The sequence below is a fragment of the Salvelinus fontinalis genome, chromosome 5 (genome assembly GCF_029448725.1).
Source record: "Salvelinus fontinalis isolate EN_2023a chromosome 5, ASM2944872v1, whole genome shotgun sequence".
NCBI lineage: Eukaryota > Metazoa > Chordata > Actinopteri > Salmoniformes > Salmonidae > Salvelinus > Salvelinus fontinalis.
Window position 1 is genome coordinate 18,872,479 of NC_074669.1, and position 19,744 is coordinate 18,892,222.

A 19,744-nucleotide genomic window follows, 5' to 3' on the forward strand; every position below is an offset into this window, starting at 1 on the left:
GGTAGGTTCTCAGACTCCCGGCGCTCTGCATGGGAATGGAACTGTCTATAAAGGCTGCTGCTCACTCCGCATTTCAGACTGGGCTTCCTGAACACAAGCTGTGTTTATTCTCTAAAGGAAAATGGTTAGTCGGTGAGTAACTCCTTTTTGTACATTTTCCTTCGCTTCGCTTAACTTTCCCATACAAGAATATAGTAAGTTGGTGAGTAAGCAAACTTTTGCAGACTTTCCGCGTTGCATAACTGACAGGAGTATGTAAATTGTTGATTAACTGTTGTGCTAAGTTTTTTTATTTTTAAATGTACCTTCTCATTACTGTTTTACTGCACGCTATTGTCAAGCAGTTGAACATTTCTTTTTCTGGTCTGAGATTGTAGTTTTGATTACTAAGTTAAACTTCAAATTTAGGGCAGAATGAGGTACCTCATTTCGATTTTTAGGTTGGGCCAGAAAAGTCAGATCAGCAGCCTATGCTTTTGTGAATTAATGTTTATTTTAACTTTTGTTAACTTTTCAGAATTCAGCATCCGGCTGGTGGGTACAAGAAAATATTTGAGACGTGTGGAGAATTGAATGAACCTATTCCTGCTATCGTTGTAGGTAGGTGAGGAACAGGTCTTAGACTCCACTCCCCTTTGGTTTATAAGCAAGAAGGTTTGGTGTTTTATCATGGCTGAGTGAGAATTGAGCACGACATGTTAACATGGATAATTTCATGCTGTGTTCAGGTGTGATTCCAGAATGGCTGAGTGGCAGTCTATTGCGTCTGGGACCCGGCCTGTTCGAGGTGGGGGCTGAACCTTTCTACCACCTTTTTGATGGCCAGGCCCTCATGCACAAGTTTGACCTAAAGAATGGCCATGTGACCTACTATCGGAAGTAAGCCTCTGCGTGTGGACTTCAGTGATGATGCGTAACACGTTTACACACTGAAGGTGGTGAAATCTATATTATGAGGAGGAGGGCTTGCAATAATTTTACAGTAACACACTTGTAGTAGTTGTGGAGTTTTGTGAAATGTTCCCCTCAGCCAATAAATGTGACTGGAATGTTTTGGGCAACCTCAGCGTGGGCTGTTTCTAATTAAGACAGTGACTAAAGCAGAGAGACCTTCTGTTCTCAAAGGCTTCTGAAAGCTAAAACAGAAGTGGGCTTATCAATTACAAATCTGTATGTTCCAAGCTACATGTTAATTGTTTTTAAAGGTCCAATGAAGCTGTTTTTTTAATCTCTATCAAATCATTTCTAGTTAACAATTAAGTACCTGTTTTTTTTTTTACTGTTTAAATTGAAAAAGTAATTTCTCATGCAAGAATTTTGCTAGGACTGTCTGGGAGTGGTCTGCGTGAGGGACATAATTGGACGAGCCTAATGGGGGAGAGACCGTATGTATCCTGAAAACGACTGTTATTGGCAGAGGTTTAAGTCTTTGTTATTGGTCAATTAATTTATACCACCTGGTGATGTCGCCAGGCAGGCCAAAACTCCATCCCTCCAAAACAAGCTGAAATTCCAAGTTGTTTTTAAAAGTTTTTTCCCCTTCTTCCCCGCCACCTACTCTTACACTAACAGGGTATTATCATTTTCACAGTATTATTTAAACTTCAGAGTCGATGTCCGCGCACCCGTGCAAATCTAATTGGCATAATAAAAATACCCATAAGTCAGTTTTAGCTAGAGCTATATTTTTTTGCATTGGATGCGTCTCAATCCACCGCATCCGCCAAAGTCGCATTTCCGCATCTGCGGTGACAGAGCTAGAGCGGGGTTTGTCAGACCATGAGACATCCCGAAAATTGATTTGATTTGATTTGAAATTGGTCCTCTTACAAAATCGTCTGTAGTGTCCGCAAATGGGACTTCTCCGTTTTGCTTTACGACCTCCACAAGCATCTTGGGACATGTCTGAAGTGGGTACAGCTGATCTGCCAATTTCTGTCTGGAGCGTGTGAACAGTTTAGGCTACGTGTCATACATGTTGTTTTGCTCTAGGATGCTCACAAGACTCGTCTGAAGGTCCCCCGGTACCAGTTAACCAAAAAATTTATGGAAGTACAGTGTATATATGAAGCCCGTTTAGTGCCAAAAATAAGGCACTAAATGTAAAAAAAGATATAAAAATGTCCTGATCTTATATCGCTGATAAAGGACAGACACTTCAGAACAAACTTTCTTTGGATTTTTTGGGGGGACTGTTGTTCAATGTGTTTGGATGGGCAAATAAGGTAGTAAGGCCAAAAATGACAAGGCTTAGACTGTTAAGTTAACCCTTATGTTCCTCTGTAGATTTGTCAAAACAGATGCCTATGTGCGAGCCATGACAGAGAAAAGAGTGGTCATCACTGAGTTTGGAACAGCAGCCTACCCAGACCCCTGCAAAAATATTTTCTCAAGGTCTGATTTGCTCTAATTTTATGATAAAGTAAAACAATGTCCTCACAATTCAGTTATTAGGCATTACATAAATTATCCATGCTTTCCTCATTTCATGAACCCTTTTCTTCTGTCTTTGTAGGTTTTTCACCTACTTCAAAGGGATTGAGGTGACAGATAATTGCTTAGTGAATGTGTACCCTGTTGGTGAGGATTTCTATGCCTGCACAGAAACCAACTACATCACCAAAGTGGACCCAGACACACTGGAGACTCTGAAAAAGGTATGTGCTGCTCACCCTGGCTAACATCAGATAGATTGAACATAAGAACTGTCATACGTCACAAAGGAGAAGTCTCTCAAACTGTTTCTCCAGGTGGACCTGTGTGATTACCTCTCGGTCAATGGGGTGACGGCTCATCCACACATTGAAAGTGATGGAACGGTGTACAACCTTGGGAACTGTTTTGGGAAGAACATGTCATTGGCCTACAACATTGTCAAAATTCCTCCAACACAGAAAGGTTAGTTCTGTATACACCATTGAGACTATTTTCTTGAAGTGAGATGTCCCTAAATTAAGTGCATTGGGTCTTGTCTGTGTTTTTCTGATGCTTGTTTTCAGACAAGTCAGATCCCATTGCAAAGTCCAAGGTTCTTGTGCAGCTACCCAGCAGTGAGAGATTCAAGCCCTCGTATGTTCATAGGTTAGTGACATCGTTGATCGAGTTCACATTCTATATTGGAACATTCGTGCTTATTACATTTATTTCAATGCTTTTTCTGTGTCGTCCATCAGCTTTGGAATGACAGAAAACTACTTTGTCTTTGTTGAGACTCCAATAAAGATCAACCTTCTAAAATTCTTGACCGCTTGGAGCATCTGGGGCACAAATTACATGGATTGTTTTGAGTCAAACGAAACCATGGGTGTAAGTAGAGAAACTTGTAGACCACTATTCTCTAACTGTATGCAAAGCCTGTTAGCGTTTCACTTTTGATTATTGATATATTGGCACTATATTAATCTCACTATTACAAATGTCTTCATCACCAGATAATAGTATTTTTCTTATATAGACATGGTTCCATCTGGCTATGAAGGACCCAGCTAAATACATAGAGCATAAATTCAGGACCTCTGCCTTCAATCTCTTCCATCACATCAACAGCTATGAGGACGATGGCTTCATCGTTGTTGACCTGTGCACTTGGAAAGGGTAGGTATTGACCAGTTGTTGTAATGACTTGAGAACAACATATGTACCAGACACTTATCTAGTGCCCCTTTCTTTTGTTTGGTTTCAGTCATGAGTTTGTCTACAACTACCTATATCTGGCCAACCTGCGGGAGAACTGGGAGGAAGTGAAGAAAGCTGCTATGAGGGCACCTCAACCGGAGGTCCGGCGATACGTTCTGCCCATAGATGTCCACAGAGTAAGCTTTGTGCCCTTATTCTTGTAATTTCTGAAACAAGTAGTAATCACTGCTTTGATGTTATCATCTCAGGATAGAGGACTATATCAGTGAAGTCTACATTTTGTACTTGCAGGAGAAACAGGGGAAGAATCTGATATCCCTTCCGTACACCACAGCCACTGCAGTGATGCGCAGTGATGGAACCATCTGGCTGGAGCCTGAGGTTCTGTTCTCTGGACCACGACAAGGTAACCCACACACAGCGTGTTTCATTTAACATTGAGACGGGACGGTCATGGTTCCCCTATTCTTATACCATCTGATGCCACTAACTATCTGTTCTTTCATGTCGTAAGATTTTCCTTATTCGGTAGAATCAGTCATTGAAAATCCTTTATCATTGCAGCATTTGAGTTCCCTCAGATCAACTACAGTAAGTTCTCTGGGAAGAACTACAGCTATGCCTATGGACTGGGCCTGAACCACTTCATCCCTGACAGGGTAAGTATAGCACACAGATGAGAACTAGTAGTACATTATCCAACTCTGATTAGGTTTATGATTCAACTAACCTGATGATAGTCATTCAGGGAGTGAGTTTGATTGTGTCCTGCTCCAGATTTGCAAACTGAACGTGAAGACCAAGGAGACGTGGGTGTGGCAGGAGCCAGACTCGTACCCCTCAGAACCCATCTTTGTGCAGACCCCAGACTCTGTAGAGGAAGATGACGGTAAACAGAAGGGTTTTAGGCGATTCTATAATATCACAATCTGTTGTCTAACATTTCACCTGGATCAGGTGGCATGAATTACCATACCTAAGCAGTGTTAGGTTCAAAATAACAGGATAAAAACTGCCGGACAACTATAAAAGCTCAAACCAAGTTTATTCACTAAATGTGTCTGACAGCTGAACAGACAGACATGTTCCCACCAGCACAAGTGTGTGTGTGTGTGTGTGTGTGTATGTACAGTTGAAGTCTGAAGTTTACATACACCTTAGCCAAATTCATTTCAACTCAGTTTTCACAATTCCTGGCATTTAATCCTTGTAAAAATTCCCTGTTTTAGGTCAGTTTGGATCACCACTTTATTTTAAGAATGTGAAATGTCAGAATAGTAGTAGAGATTTATTTCAGCTTTTATTTCTTTCATCACATTCCCAGTGGCTCAGAAGTTTACATACACACTCAATTAGTATTTGGTAGCATTGCCTTAAACAATTTAAACTTGGGTCAAATGTTTCGGGTAGCCTTCCACAAGCTTCCCACAATAAGTTGGGTGAATCTTTTCTATAAGATTGAGGTCAGGGCTTTGTGATGGCCACTCAATACCTTGACTTTGTTGTCCTTAAGCCATTTTGCCACAAATTTGGAAGTATGCTTGGGGTCAGTGTCCATTTGGAAGACCCATTTGCGACCAAGCTTGAACTTCCTGACTGATGTCTTGAGATGTTGCTTCAATATATCCACATAATTTTCCTGCCTCATGATGCCATCTCTTTTGTGAAGTGCACCAGTCCCTCCTGCAGCAAAGCACCCCCCACAACATGATGCTGCCCCTCCCGTGCTTCACGGTTGGGATGGTGTTCTTCGGCTTGCAAGACTCCCCCTTTTTCCTCCAAACATAACGATGGTCATTATGGCCAAAAAGTTATATTTTTGTTTCATCAGACCAGAGGATATTTCTACAAAAAGTATGATCTTTGTCCCCATGTGCAGTTGCAAACCGTAGTCTAGCTTTTCTATGGCGGTTTTGGAGCAGTGGCTTCTTCCTTGCTGAGCGGCCTTTCAGGTTATGTTGATTATAGGACTCGTTTTACTGTGGCTATAGATACTTTTGTACCCATTCCACCAGCATCTTCACAAGGTCCTTTGCTGTTGTTCTGGGATTGATTTGCACTTTTCGCATCAAAGTATGTTCATCTCTAGGAGACAGAACGCGTCTCCTTCCTGATTGGTATGACGGCTGAGTGTTCCCATGGTGTTTATACTTGCGTACTATTGTTTGTACAGATGAACGTGGTACCTTCAGGTGTTTGGAAAATGCTCCCAAGGATGAACCAGACTTGTGAAGGTCTATAATGTTTATTTCTGAGGTTTTGGCTGATTTCTTTGGATTTTCCCATGATGTCAAGCAAAGAGGTACTGAGTTTGAAGGTAGGCCTTGAAATACATCCACAGGTACACCTCCAATTGACTAAGGCTAATTGACATAATTTATCAGAAGCTTCTAAAGCCATGACATCATTTTTGGGAATTTTAGTGTATGTAAACTTCTGACCCACTGGAATTGTGATAGTGAAATAATCTGTAAACAATTGTTGGAAAAATTACTTGTCAGGCACAAAGTAATATCCTAACCGACTTGCCAAAACTATAGTTTGTTAACAAGAAATGTGTGGAGTGGTTGAATAACAAGTTTTAATGACTCCAACCTAATGACTCCAACCTAAGTGTATGTAAACTTCCGACCTCAACTGTATTTGTGTATCTATCTCCAGCCCACAATATGGGTGAAATCTCCTCCTTCCCTCTAAATATTACATATTTATTGCTAGGCAGGAAGTTAAGTGATGTGGGTAATAAACTGTTCCTTCTCGCTTAATGGGACCTGAACTAAACTCGGCCTCCATTCCTCACTAATCCACAGCTCTCCACCCTTATCAGTGACCGCAACCATATACGTTCCTCCTACAGATAACCATTAACTTCTGTTTTAGAAACCAGACTGTGGCCCTTCTCATTTCCATAGGATACCTGATGATTTAACAATATTTCAGGTTTATAAGTCAGAACCCATCAGTAGGATTCACCTTAGTGTGATGTAAAATGCTGACATACCGGTTGTATACAACTTGAAATACAAATGTAGGTATGCCTCTCTCGCACACTTCTGATTTTGTGGTTGTGATACTGCTCTCTTTTCCTCCTGCTAGGGGTGTTGTTGAGCATCGTGGTGAACCCTGGAGCAGACCAGAGGCCAGGGTACCTCCTCATCCTCAATGCCAGAGATCTGACAGAGATCGCACGAGCTGAGGTGGAGGTTATCATCCCTGTCACCTTCCATGGAATGTACAAGCCTTAGGACTACTTTCTCAACACATCTACAGAACAATCATAATGCTAAAACCTTAGTTGGGATTATACTTTACATAAGACATCTAGTTACAGTGCATTTGGAAATTATTCAGACACCTTCTCTTTTTCCACATTTTGTTACAGCCTTATTCTAAAATTGATTGAATAGAAAAAGTTAAATCTACACACAATACCCCATAATGACCAAGTGACATATTTTAGACATTATTGCAAATGTATTAATCAAAATACAAATACCTGATTTACAAAAATATTTACACATTTTGCTATAAGATTTGAAATTGAGCTGTTTCCATTGATCATCCTTGATGTTTCTGCATTTGATTGGAGTCCAACTGTGGTAAATTCAATTGATTGGCCATGATTTGGAAAGGCACACACCTGTCTACATAAGGTTACACAGTTGACGGTGCTTGTCAGAGCACAGACTAAGCCATGAGATCGAAGGAATTGTTCTGAGAGCCCCCGAGACAGGATTGTGTTGAGGCGCAGATCTGGGGAAGGGTACCAAAAACTGTCTGCAGCATTGAAGGTAACCAAGAACACAGTGGCCTCCATCATTCTTTAATGGAAGAAGTTTGGAACCACCAAGACTTCCTAGAGCTGGCTGCCCGGCCAAACGGATGAACCGGGGGAGAAGGGCCTTGGTCAGGAAGGTGACCAAGAACCCGATGGTCACTCGGACAGAGCTCTAAAGTTCCTCTGTGGCGATGGGAGAACCTTCCAGAAGGACAAACATCTCTGCAGCACACCACCAATCAGGCCTTTATGGTAGAGTGGCCAGACGGAAGCCACTCCTCAGTAAAAGACACATGACAGCCCGCTTGGAGTTTGCCAAAAGGCACCTAAAGTACTCTGACCATGAGAAACAAGATTCTCTGGTCTGATGAAACCAAGATTGAACTCTTAGGCCTGAATGCCAAGTGTCACATCTGGAGGAAACCTGGCACCATCCCTACGATGAAGTGCGGTAGAAGCATGATGTGGGTATGTTTTTCAGCAGCAGGGACTGGGAGACTAGTCAGGATCGAGGCAAAGTACAGAGATCCTTGATGAAAACCTGCTCCAGAGCGCAACAGGACAACAACCCTAAGCACACAGTCAAGACAACGCAGGAGTGGCGTCGGGGCGTCTTTGAATGTCCTTGAGTGGCCCAGCCTGAGCCCGGACTTATCATATCAAACATCTTTGGAGAGACCTGATAATAGCTGTGCAGCAACACTCCCCATCCAACCTGACAGAGCTTGAGAGGATCGGCAGAGAAGAATGGGAGAAACTCTCAAAATACAGGTGTGCCAAGCTTGTAACGTCATGCCAAGAAGACTCAAGGCTGTAATCGCTGCCAAAGGTGCTTCAACAAAGTACTGAGTAAAGGGTCTGACTACTTAGTTAAATGTGGTATTTCAGTTTTTTTTTTTTTTAATTGCAACAATTTCTACAAACCGGTTTTTGCTTTGTCATTATGGGGTGTTAGGTTCTAATTCTCAGAGTAAATAACTCAAGGACACTAGAGAAGCTTAGCCAAGTTGAATTCTTCCCAAAGGGTCGATACAGCTGTAATTCAGACTCAGACATGGCTTCCCTCGTGGTGGTATTCATACCCCACTTTGGGTGGAGTCTCCTCCTTATCGCTAAAAATTGCATCATTCTTGCTAAGCAGGGAACTAAGTTATGAGCCTTAAACGGTGTCTCCCCTTATCAGTACTGTCACATGCGATTGTTTTCCCTGCACTCAGCCCCTCCCAAGCTTCATTATGGCACCCCGCATTTCTCTTTTGTAACTAATGTTCCTATACTTCTGAGTATAACAATGTTCCAAGTTTAACCCCGAATCCAAAAGGGGTATTGTGCGTAGATTGAGGTGGGAAAAAAACAATTAATCCATTTTAGAATAAGGTTGTAACGTAACAATGTGGAAAAAGTCAAGGGGTCTGAATACTTTTCAAATGCATTGTCATTTGAGTATCTATTTGTTGAGGCATCGCTGGTGTTGCCTATGGAATGTACTGTGCGATCATGTAGCCTGTTCATTTGCTTAGTCCACATAGTAATGTAAACTCAGCAAAAAAAGAAACGTTCCTTTTTCAGGACCCTGTCTTTCAAAGAGAATTCATAAAAATCCAAATAACTTCACAGATCTAAATTGTAAAAGGGTTTAAACACTGTTTCCCATGCTTGTTCAATGAACCGCAAACAATTAGAAAACATGCACCTTTGGAACGGTCGTTCAGACACTAACAGCTTACAGACGGTAGGCAATTAAGGTCACAGTTATGAAAACTTAGGACACTAAAGAGGCCTTTCTACGGACTCTGGAAAAATACCAAAAGAAAGATGCCCAGGGTCCCTAGTCATCTGCGTGAATGTGCCTTAGGCATGCTGCAAGGAGGCATGAGGACTGCAGATCTGGCCAGGGCAATAAATTGCAATGTCCGTACTGTGAGACGCCTAAGACAGCGCTACTGGGAGACGGGACGGACAGCTGATCGTCCTCGCAGTGGCAGACCACGTGTAACAACACCTGCACAGGATCGGTACATCCGAACATCACACCTGCAGGACAGGTACAGGATGGCAACAACTGCCCGAGTTACACCAGGAACGCACAATCCCTCCATCAGTGCTCAGACTGTCCGTGAGAGGCTGGACCGAGGGCTTGTAGGCCTGTTGTAAGGCAGGTCCTCACCAGACATCACCGGCAACAACGTCGCCTATTGGCACAAACCCACCGTCACTGGACCAGATAGGACTGGCAAAAAGTGCTCTTCACTGACGAGTCGCGGTTTTGTCTCACCAGGGGTGATGGTCGATTGGATCGATTTGGTGGAGGGTCCATCATGGTCTGGGGCGGTGTGTCACAGCATCATCGAACTGAGCTTGTTGCCATTGCAGGCAATCTCAACGAGGTGCGTTACAGGGAAGACATCCTCCTCCCTCATATGGTACCCTTCCTGCAGGCTCATCCTGACATGACCCTCTAGCATGACAATGCCACCAGCCATACTGCTTGTTCTGTGCGTGATTTCCTGCAAGACAGGAATGTCAGTGTTCTGCCATGGCCAGCGAAGAGCCTGGATCTCAATCCCATTGAGCACGTCTGGGACTTGTTGGATCGGAGGGTGAGGGCTAGGGCCATTCCCCCCAGAAATGTCCGGGAACTTGCAGGTGCCTTGGTGGAAGAGTGGGGAAACATCTCACAGCAAGAACTGGCAAATCTGGTGCAGTCCATGAAGAGATGCACAGCAGTATTTGATGCAGCTGGTGGCCACACCAGATACTGACTGTTACTTTTGATTTTGACACCCCCTTTGTTCATGCACAAATTATTCAATTTCTGTTAGTCACATGTCTGTGGAACTTGTTCAGTTTGTCGGTTGTTGAATCATGTTCATATAGATATTTACATGTTAAGTTTGCTGAAAATAAACACAGTTGACAGTGAGGGGACGTTTCATTTTTTGCTGAGTTTGTCTTAACCTTGACCCTGAAACTGTGTTGGACTCTGACTTAGAGGCCTAGTGCTCATTAGCTATAATGGAACCATGTTCTCTTTGCACCTCATAGTACGAATTTAGACAAGACTTATTTGAGATTTCTATGGTACATGTTTCAACTTGTATTTACTAATGTATTCTGCTACTTTTATACAAATAAACAAAATCGCATTGATAGTGTTATTACATTACAAATCTCAAATATATATTTTTTGTGTGATGGTACACATTGTTTAGGTAATTAGTTCCTCTATAAAGGTGTTATGTTAAATAGAGATTTAGCATTATACTTCTGATAAAGGCAATTGTTTAAAATAAAAACCAGTGAGGCAGCTTCACACAGAGTAATGGCGTACTTAATTTGTCTTTGGGGCGCTGGTATTCCTGTTTGACTTTTCAGGCAATTACTCAACCTGATGAGAATGAAGAAAAAAATGGAATGGGCATGTGTAAACTGATTAGGATTTCCACTCTGAAAAGATTTGCAATTCTATTTTTTTAATTAACCTACTAGATGGCATTCAATAATCCTGCATCTTAAAGTCAAACACCAAAATAATGACGTGTGATGGCCAGAGCCAAATAAACTATGCCATTATGTAAAGGTTTTGGTTTTTCCATGGAAAACCTCAACAGCTGCTTCCAGTCAGTGAGGACCAGCCAATACCCTGTGAACCTATATAAGTGTCAGGTATGATTCTCAGAGATTTACCTTCCCTGTGTCCTGGGGAAGAATCACTCCATCCCAGCGTCTGCCAGATGAAGAACACAGAGCTCTCCTTTAACCTAAAAGGATAAACACTCCTGGTAGCCCTTTAGACTCGTAATGTTATACGGGTTGAAAATTGCAGATTTGGACACTGATAAGCACCTAAATTGGAACGCAGTGGCTGCAAAGTAACATACTACACATGACTTCATAGTTTTGGCTCTGTGCTTTCCAGTGCTGTATGGGTTTTGACTGAACGCTGTTCTGAACTTGCCCACATTGGGCAGCTTTTGCACATGTTTGGTTTCCTGTGGGAATTGCTGTAAATTACGAGGACTATGTATTTTGAAAGGATGAGGATTATAATAAATACTGCTTTGTCATCAAACAAGGCAAACCCCTGTGAATCCAAACGCGCACTTCACATTTCCATATAAAACCAATGCTATATACAGTGTTAACGTTTATGATCACTATGATGTACAGTTACAAGATGACATAGCATTGGGTTGTCCTCAACAGAATGAGCCTATCTTTGTTGCATTGTGAAGAAAATTTGCTATGGACCAAGCATCTGAATGCACGCATGACTCCATTCTATGCGCACCAAAATAATCTGTTTCTCTGAATTTCTTTGTGAAAGCCTAACACTGTAAGATCTTATTTTATAATTTAGCTAGTCATGTTGGCAATAGTACAAGCTTTCTAATTATGCCCACATGAACCAGATTGCAATTTATAATGGACTGTTTTTGGATTGCGTAAACAACAGTAATTGTGTAAAGATGGAGATGCAGGGCTGTGTTCCAAACAAAACAACTACAAGTGTTTTTGCTCTAATTCCCAAATGGCACAGCTAGGAGAGCTAAAAAAAAACACCATAAAGTTGAAGACTTCTTTTGAGTCATATAAGTGCCTTGAAATTACTTAGGAACTGTGCACATATTGGGGAGGTGTGTGGCCACTTGGAGACACCAGTTAGACCTTTCACTTAAACCCTTGTAATTTGGGGGTTTTATGTTGCGCAAACCCCACATTTGACAAGAATATTCTTATGTTACTGAATGTGTCCAGAGTATTTTCAGATTTCGTTATCAACAAATGTGGCGAAAAGTATAGTAAATGTAAGATGCACATAATCAACAGTGTAATGTTTGGATTGTGTCAGGTGATCTGTTGTGTCCTCGCCGTTCGTCTAATAATTTCCCCATGATCTCCCAACTGTTCCCTTTTAATTGCTACCATGGTTATGTGTATGCTTTCCATATTTCTTTCCATATTTTTGCTTTCCATATTTCTTTCCATATTTTTGCTTTCCATATTTCTTCCTGAAACACACGAGATAAGGAAAACCACACACAAAAGACAGGGACCAGTTTAGTTCGTATTTTCAATATATAAAGGAATTGATGTGTAGGCACAAGGCAGATTTTCATAGTGACTACTACTGGCACTATTGGACAAACCATAGCATAACTGTCAGGGCCATGGCGACAGTGATTTTTGGAACAGAGACATGCCACAGCAGACATCATGGAACCCTGAGCCTTTAGTCTGTTGGTCTCTGCCTATAGGAGAGAGAGGATAAATACTCACAGATCTGTTCCATGACTAACACCAGCCAACCTTTTTAAGACACTGACATGAAATTCCACAGCCATGTTTAAGAATGAGTGTGAGAACTGAGCGCATACGTGTCTGCTAAATGACAAATGTAAAATAACAGCTAATGAAACATTCTGATGACATGGCTGTTTTGAATTCAAGACCTGATTCTAATCATAGTGCTATATAACAGAGCTGTCTGTGTTCCACAGGAATGTCTGTGTGTTTCCAAAGGCATGTTGAGATGCCTCACTGTGCTCCTTTTCACCAGTTTTTGTCCTTCATAACAAAGTGTTGTTTTATTCTGTGGTGAGTGCTCAGGGTTGCCTGCAGTGCCATACCTGGGTTTGGAAAAGGGTCCGCTCTGGCGTTGGAACGGTGTTCTATAGAAATATCAGGGGAATGTCTCGCTGGTCACACAGCTAGACAGAGTGGCTGCCTTTCAATGATGCATTCTGCGTTAGCTCCCCATTACTCGCCACATTGCCAACCTGATGCCTGAAGAAAAACATACAAGTCAGATAATTACACTTGAATAAAACGCATTGCCTTTATAATTCTTTTTGTACTTTAGTGGAGTTTTTAATTATGAAAAACTAAAGCAAACTTTCTGTCAAGATGTATTAAGGTTTTCAACAAGTCATTTCTGTTATCCTGACCAACTGTTTGAGCACCATCACCTGATCAAGATTGCAATACCCTCTGCATCTAGAATATTCCACTGCCATGGCAATGAGCCGCTCTCAGAGAAGCTCTTTGTAAAAGCAGATGAAAGCTGGCTGAAGAGACTTAATTTCATTCTGTTCTCCATTCTCATTCAAAAAGATTGCCCATCTTAGTCTGGCTCTTGTTTTGGTAGGGAAAGATATGATTGGTCAGAACACACCAAACTGATTTGCAAATTAACAGGGTTAAACTTTGGGCAGCAGGTAGCCTAGTGGTTAGATGGTTGGGCCAGTAACTGAAAGGCTGCTAGATTGAATCCCCGAGCTGACAAAGTAAAAATCTGTCGATCTGAACAAGACACTGTTCCTAGGACATCATTGTAAATATTAATTTATTCTTAACTGACTTGCCTAGTTAAATAAAGGTTAAATAAAAAAAATACTTTATTGTCCTGGTGCTCTTTTGTTCAATATTCTGCTTAAAAAATGTCAGATAATTAATATTTTATTTGAACAGATCATTTAAGAGGTTCCAATATGCATGTACTTTATGAAGCAATGAAAGACTGCATGAAAATATAATGAGTTGTAAAAGTCTGACCTTTAAGAAAAAGTCTAGATGGCATCTTGTAGGAGGATAGGTAAATGCTTCAAAACTAAAGACTGTCACACAATCAACAGCATCCTCCTTGGTTTTTAGCAGGGAAGATCTCAGACTGCAGATGAAATAATTTGATCAGTAGTATTAGTGTTCTGTTGTATCTTGATAGTCTGCCTTTGATCCTCAAACCCCTGAAAAGCAATGAATGGATGACATGGTTGTTAAAAATCACATTTTATTGGTCACATACACATACTTAGCAGATGTTATTGCAAGGGTAGCGAAATGCTTGTGTTCCAACAGTGCAGTTGTATCCAATAATTCACAACAATACACACAAATCTAAAAGTAAAATATTGGAAGTAAGAAATATATAAATGTTAGATTGAGCAATGTCGGAGTGGCATTGACTAAAATACAGTAGAATAGAATACAGTATATACGTTCATATGAGATGAGTAAAGCAGTATGTAAACATTATTTAAACATTATTAAAGTGACTAGTGTTCCATTATTACAGTGGCCAGTGATAACCGGCTACCATCCGGTTATTCAACCCTGCACCTTAGAGGCTGCGGGGTGAACAGGCCGTGGCTCGGGTGGTTAATGCCCTTGATGATCTTTTTGGTGTTTCTGTGACATTGGGTGCTGTAGGTGTCCTGGAGGGCAGGTAGTTTGCCCCTGGTGATGCGTTGGGCAGACCACCCTCTGGAGAGCCCTGTGGTTGTGGGCGGTGCAGTTGCTGTACCAGGCGGTGATACAGCTCGACAGGTTTGTAAGGGTTTTAGGGGCCAAGCCAAATTTCTTCAGCCTTCTGAGGTTGAAGAGGCGCTGTGTGCCTTCTTCACCACACTGTCTGTGTCAGTGGACCATTTCAGATCTTCAGTGATCTGTACGCAGAGGAACTTGAAGCTTTCCACCTTCTCCACTGCAGTTCCGTCGATGTGGATAGGGGCGTGCTCCCTCTGCTGTTTCCTGTCCACGATTAGCTCCTTTGTTTTATTGATGTTGAGTGAGAGGTTGTTTTCCTGGCACCACTCTCCCAGGGCCCTCACCTCCTCCCTGTAGGCTGTCTCGACATTGTTGGTAATCAGGCTGTTGTGTCGTCTGCAAACTTGATGATTGAGTTAGAGGCATGCGTGGCCACGCAGTCATGGGTGAACAGGGAGTACAGGAGGGGGCTGAGCACACACCCTTGTGGGGCCCCTGTGTTGAGGATCAGCGAAGTGGAGGTGTTGTTACTACCTTCACCATGTCGTGGCAGCTCGTTAGGAAGTCCAGGACCCAGTTGAGAATGTTTCAATGAGATATCTAGCTAATTGATTGGTTGACAACACACCCTATTCCATTCCAACCATTACAATGAGCCCATCCTCCTATAGCTCTTCCTACCATCCTCTTCTGATACACACCTTGTTTAGGGTTAGTGTTCCCACATTGCCATATTTCCATGTTACACCACTTGTTTACTTGAAACAAGATAACCACCTGTGCTAATTAGCTATCTAGCATGCTCAGAACACCTGTGTGTAAGCCTAACTCTGTAAGTGTAGTTTCATTTGAATGGAGGCACCTAGGATCTGTGGGTGGGTCTAATCCTGAATGCTGATAGGTTAAAAGTGCATTCCAGCCAGTGTCTATTCCACAAGTTACCGCAGGCTAAATCTATTACCTCCAAAGGCAAGCAATCCCGTCAAAACAACAACATTCATCCGGGAGGGACAGAAAAGGCCCAAACATCCTCCTACGAAGCCAGAAACTGGACACCTAGCCATGGCCCGGGACTGGAAGATGCTTGTCGATATTGGCCAGCAACGCATTTTTCCACCTGAGATTGCTTCTACCAACCTTAGGCCAGACATGGTACTCTGGTCCCCTTCACGAAAGGCTGTGTACATCATAGAGCTCACAGTCCCTTGGGAAAACTCTGTTGAAGAGGCCTACGAGCGTAAGAAACTGCGTTACACAGAGTTGGCAGCAGACGTGCTAGCAGTTTAAAAGAGAAAGAGAGCAAATAGCATAGGGACAGCCTGGTTGAAGTCCAAGTTTTTAATGGTTAGTGCCAGTAGAATACAGAGGGGTTCATATACAGTTCAGAGGCAAATCATGTATGCATTTAGCCCAGAAACCAAACATGTACCGTCTACCTCTTATATTAATGCCTTTTTTGTTATCCACCCTCTGATATCTTTCAATACCCATGGTAATATATATATATACAGTGGGGCAAAAAAGTATTTAGTCAGCCACCAATTGTGCAAGTTCTCCCACTTAAAAAGATGAGAGAGGCCTGTAATTTTCATCATAGGTACACTTCAACTATGACAGACAAAATGAGAAGAAAAAAAATCCAGAAAATCACATTGTAGGATTTTTAATTTATTTATTTGCAAATTATGGTGGAAAATAAGTATTTGGTCAATAACAAAAGTTTATCTCAATACTTTGTTATATACCCTTTGTTGGCAATGACAGAGGTCAAACGTTTTCTGTAAGTCTTCACAAGGTTCACACACTGTTGCTGGTATTTTGGCCCATTCCTGCATGCAGATCTCCTCTAGAGCAGTGATGTTTTGGGGCTGTTGCTGGGCAACACGGACTTTCAACTCCCTCCAAAGATTTTCTATGGGGTTGAGATCTGGAGACTAGCTAGGCCACTCCAGGACCTTGAAATGCTTCTTACGAAGCCACTCCTTCGTTGCCCGGGCGGTGTGTTTGGGATCATTGTCATGCTGAAAGACCCAGCCACGTTTCATCTTCAATGCCCTTGCTGATGGAAGGAGGTTTTCACTCAAAATCTCACGATACATGGCCCCATTCATTCTTTCCTTTACACGGATCAGTCGTCCTGGTCCCTTTGCAGAAAAACAGCCCCAAAGCATGATGTTTCCACCCCCATGCTTCACAGTAGGTATGGTGTTCTTTGGATGCAACTCAGCATTCTTTGTCCTCCAAACACGACGAGTTGAGTTTTTACCAAAAAATTATATTTTGGTTTCATCTGACCATATGACATTCTCCCAATCTTCTTCTGGATTATCCAAATGCTCTCTAGCAAACTTCAGACGGGCCTAGACATGTACTGGCTTAAGCAGGGGGACACGTCTGGCACTGCAGGATTTGAGTCCCTGGCGGCGTAGTGTGTTACTGATGGTAGGCTTTGTTACTTTGGTCCCAGCTCTCTGCAGGTCATTCACTACGTCCTCCCGTGTGGTTCTGGGATTTTTGCTCACCGTTCTTGTGATCATTTTGACCCCACGGGGTGAGATCATGCGTGGAGCCCCAGATCGAAGGAGATTATCAGTGGTCTTGTATGTCTTCCATTTCCTAATAATTGCTCCCACAGTTGATTTCTTCAAACCAAGCTGCTTACCTATTGCAGATTCAGTCTTCCCAGCCTGGTGCAGGTCTACAATTTTGTTTCTGGTGTCCTTTGACAGCTCTTTGGTCTTGGCCATAGTGGAGTTTGGAGTGTGACTGTTTGAGGTTGTGGACAGGTGTCTTTTATACTGATAACAAGTTCAAACAGGTGCCATTAATACAGGTAACGAGTGGAGGACAGAGGAGCCTCTTAAAGAAGAAGTTACAGGTCTGTGAGAGCCAGAAATCTTGCTTGTTTGTAGGTGACCAAATACTTATTTTCCACCATAATTTGCAAATAAATTCATAAAAAATCCTACAATGTGATTTTCTGGATTTTTTTTCTTCTCATTTTGTCTGTCATAGTTGAATTGTACCTATGATGAAAATTACAGGCCTCTCTCATATTTTTAAGTGGGAGAACTTGCACAATTGGTGGCTGACTAAATACTTTTTTGCCCCACTGTATACAGTAGATACTGTACGTACACCACTGTTCAAAAGTTTGGGGTCACTTAGAAATGTCCTTGTTTTTGAAAGAAAAGCACATTTTTTGTCCATTAAAATAACATCAAATTGATCAGAAATACAGAGTAGACACTGTTAATGTTGTAAATGACTATTGTAGCTGGAAATGGCTGATTTCTAATGGAATATCTACATAGGCGTACAGAGGCCCATTATCAGCAACCATCACTCCTGTGTATCAATGGCATGTTGTGTTAGCTAATCCAAGTTTATAATTTTAAAAAGCTAATAGATCATTAGAAAACCCTTTTGCAATTATGTTAGCACAGCTGAGAACTGTTGTCCTGATTTAAAAAATGCATAAAACTGTCCTTCTTTACACTAGTTGAGAACCTGGAGCATCGGCATTTGTGGGTTCGATTACAGGCTCAACATGGCCAGAAACAAAGAATTATCTTCTGAAACTCGTCAGTCTATTCTTGTTCTGAGAAATGAAGGCTATTCCATGCAAGAAATTGCCAAGAAACTGAAGATCTCGTACAACGCTGTGTGCTACTCCCTTCACAGACAGCACAAACTGGCCCTAACCAGAATAGAAAGAGGAGTGGTAGGCCCCAGTGAACAACTGAGCAAGAGGACAAGTACATTAGAGTGTCTCGTTTGAGAAACAGACACCTCACAAGTCCCCACCTGGCAGCTTCATTAAATAGTACCCGCAAAACACTAGTCTCAATGTCAACAGTGAAGAGGCGACTCCGAGATGCTGGCCTTCTAGGCAGAGTTGCAAAGAAAAAGAAAAAGACATATCTCAGACTGGCCAATAAAAAGAAAAGATTAGGATGGGCAAAGGAACACAGACACTGGACAGAGGATCTCTGCCTAGAAGGCCAGCATCCCGGAGTCACCTCTTCACTGTTGACATTGAGACTGGTGTTTTGCAGGTACTATTCAATGAAGCTGCCAGTTGAGGTCTTGTGAAGCATCTGTTTCTCAAACTAGACACTCTAATTTACCTGTCCTCTTGCTCAGTTGTGCACCGGGGCCTCCCACTCCTCTTTCTATTCTGGTTAGAGCCAGTTTGCGCTGTTCTGTGAATGTCTGATGAATGTCTGTTGAATGTCCGAAAGTGTGAATATAAAACCAACTACTGATATTTACAGTAGACAGACATAATATCATCAATATGACAAACAATTTGGACTGTGTGCTGAAAAGTAGCTACTTACATTGATAGGCAACTGTACATCACCATTTACCTGCGTAAAATATATTAGACGTGTTTACAAAATAACTCCGCATATAGGTGTTACACGATTAACGTCTTGACAGAATCAAAAAAGACCCCTTAATGCGCATATCTGATTGGCCTGTACCCCATACATACCACTAAATGGCGCCATTTACTAATCAATAAAACAGATTAAGCTTGTTTATCAATCGCAGAACTCATAGGCGTCCGTGCAAATCATAAAAAAGGTGACATTAGTTTCCTGACATTGCCCACTAAATGTATATTTATAAATTAATTACGTGCAACAGTAAGAGTTAAATAAGTGAAAGGTTAATTACTTATTGTGGATCACTTTTGAGGCCAAATTATTCTAACCAAATCATCAAAGTGATTGTTGTGACAACTGCTCAAATGGTCGATAGCAGCTAATATGAATATTTCCGCAGCTAATATGAATATTTAAACAAAATGTATTAATTGATGATACAATTTATCCAGAAAGTCTTCCTCTTCCCACCAAATTTTTGGAATTTAAAAAATACCGTGCAGAGGATCATGTCATCAGCATAGTTCTAGAATAGCTAATTTAATTATTTTATGTGTTGAATTAAAGTTATATAACTATTTTGTTGATGACTAAATAATAAGTAATAAAATGCATGCATTTAACATTTTATTGGCGAACCTGAACCTCCCGGTTCTCTGAATCCTAGATC

At 41.7% G+C, this 19,744-nt stretch overlaps 1 protein-coding gene across 1 annotated transcript; it reads left to right on the forward strand.

The window, feature by feature from the left end:
• Window positions 1–13: 13 nt before the first annotated feature.
• On the forward strand, window positions 14–10,727 carry LOC129855259 (retinal Mueller cells isomerohydrolase). Its single transcript, XM_055922716.1, has 14 exons — window positions 14–132; window positions 518–600; window positions 729–879; window positions 2,287–2,394; window positions 2,516–2,657; window positions 2,751–2,898; window positions 3,000–3,081; window positions 3,174–3,306; window positions 3,455–3,594; window positions 3,683–3,812; window positions 3,928–4,042; window positions 4,201–4,295; window positions 4,414–4,525; window positions 6,733–10,727. Exons 1-14 carry the CDS (start codon window positions 122–124, stop codon window positions 6,879–6,881), a joined length of 1,599 nt encoding a protein of 532 aa, XP_055778691.1. The 5' UTR covers window positions 14–121; the 3' UTR covers window positions 6,882–10,727.
• Window positions 10,728–19,744: the final 9,017 nt, after the last annotated feature.

What these genes read in the sequence shown, in the direction of transcription:
- LOC129855259 (XM_055922716.1), top strand. An exon ending in AGTCAAACGAAACCATGGGT is followed by an intron (nt 3,307 to 3,454) that starts GTAAGTAGAGAA and finishes TTTCTTATATAG; the next exon opens with ACATGGTTCCATCTGGCTAT. An exon ending in TGCCCATAGATGTCCACAGA is followed by an intron (nt 3,813 to 3,927) that starts GTAAGCTTTGTG and finishes TTGTACTTGCAG; the next exon opens with GAGAAACAGGGGAAGAATCT.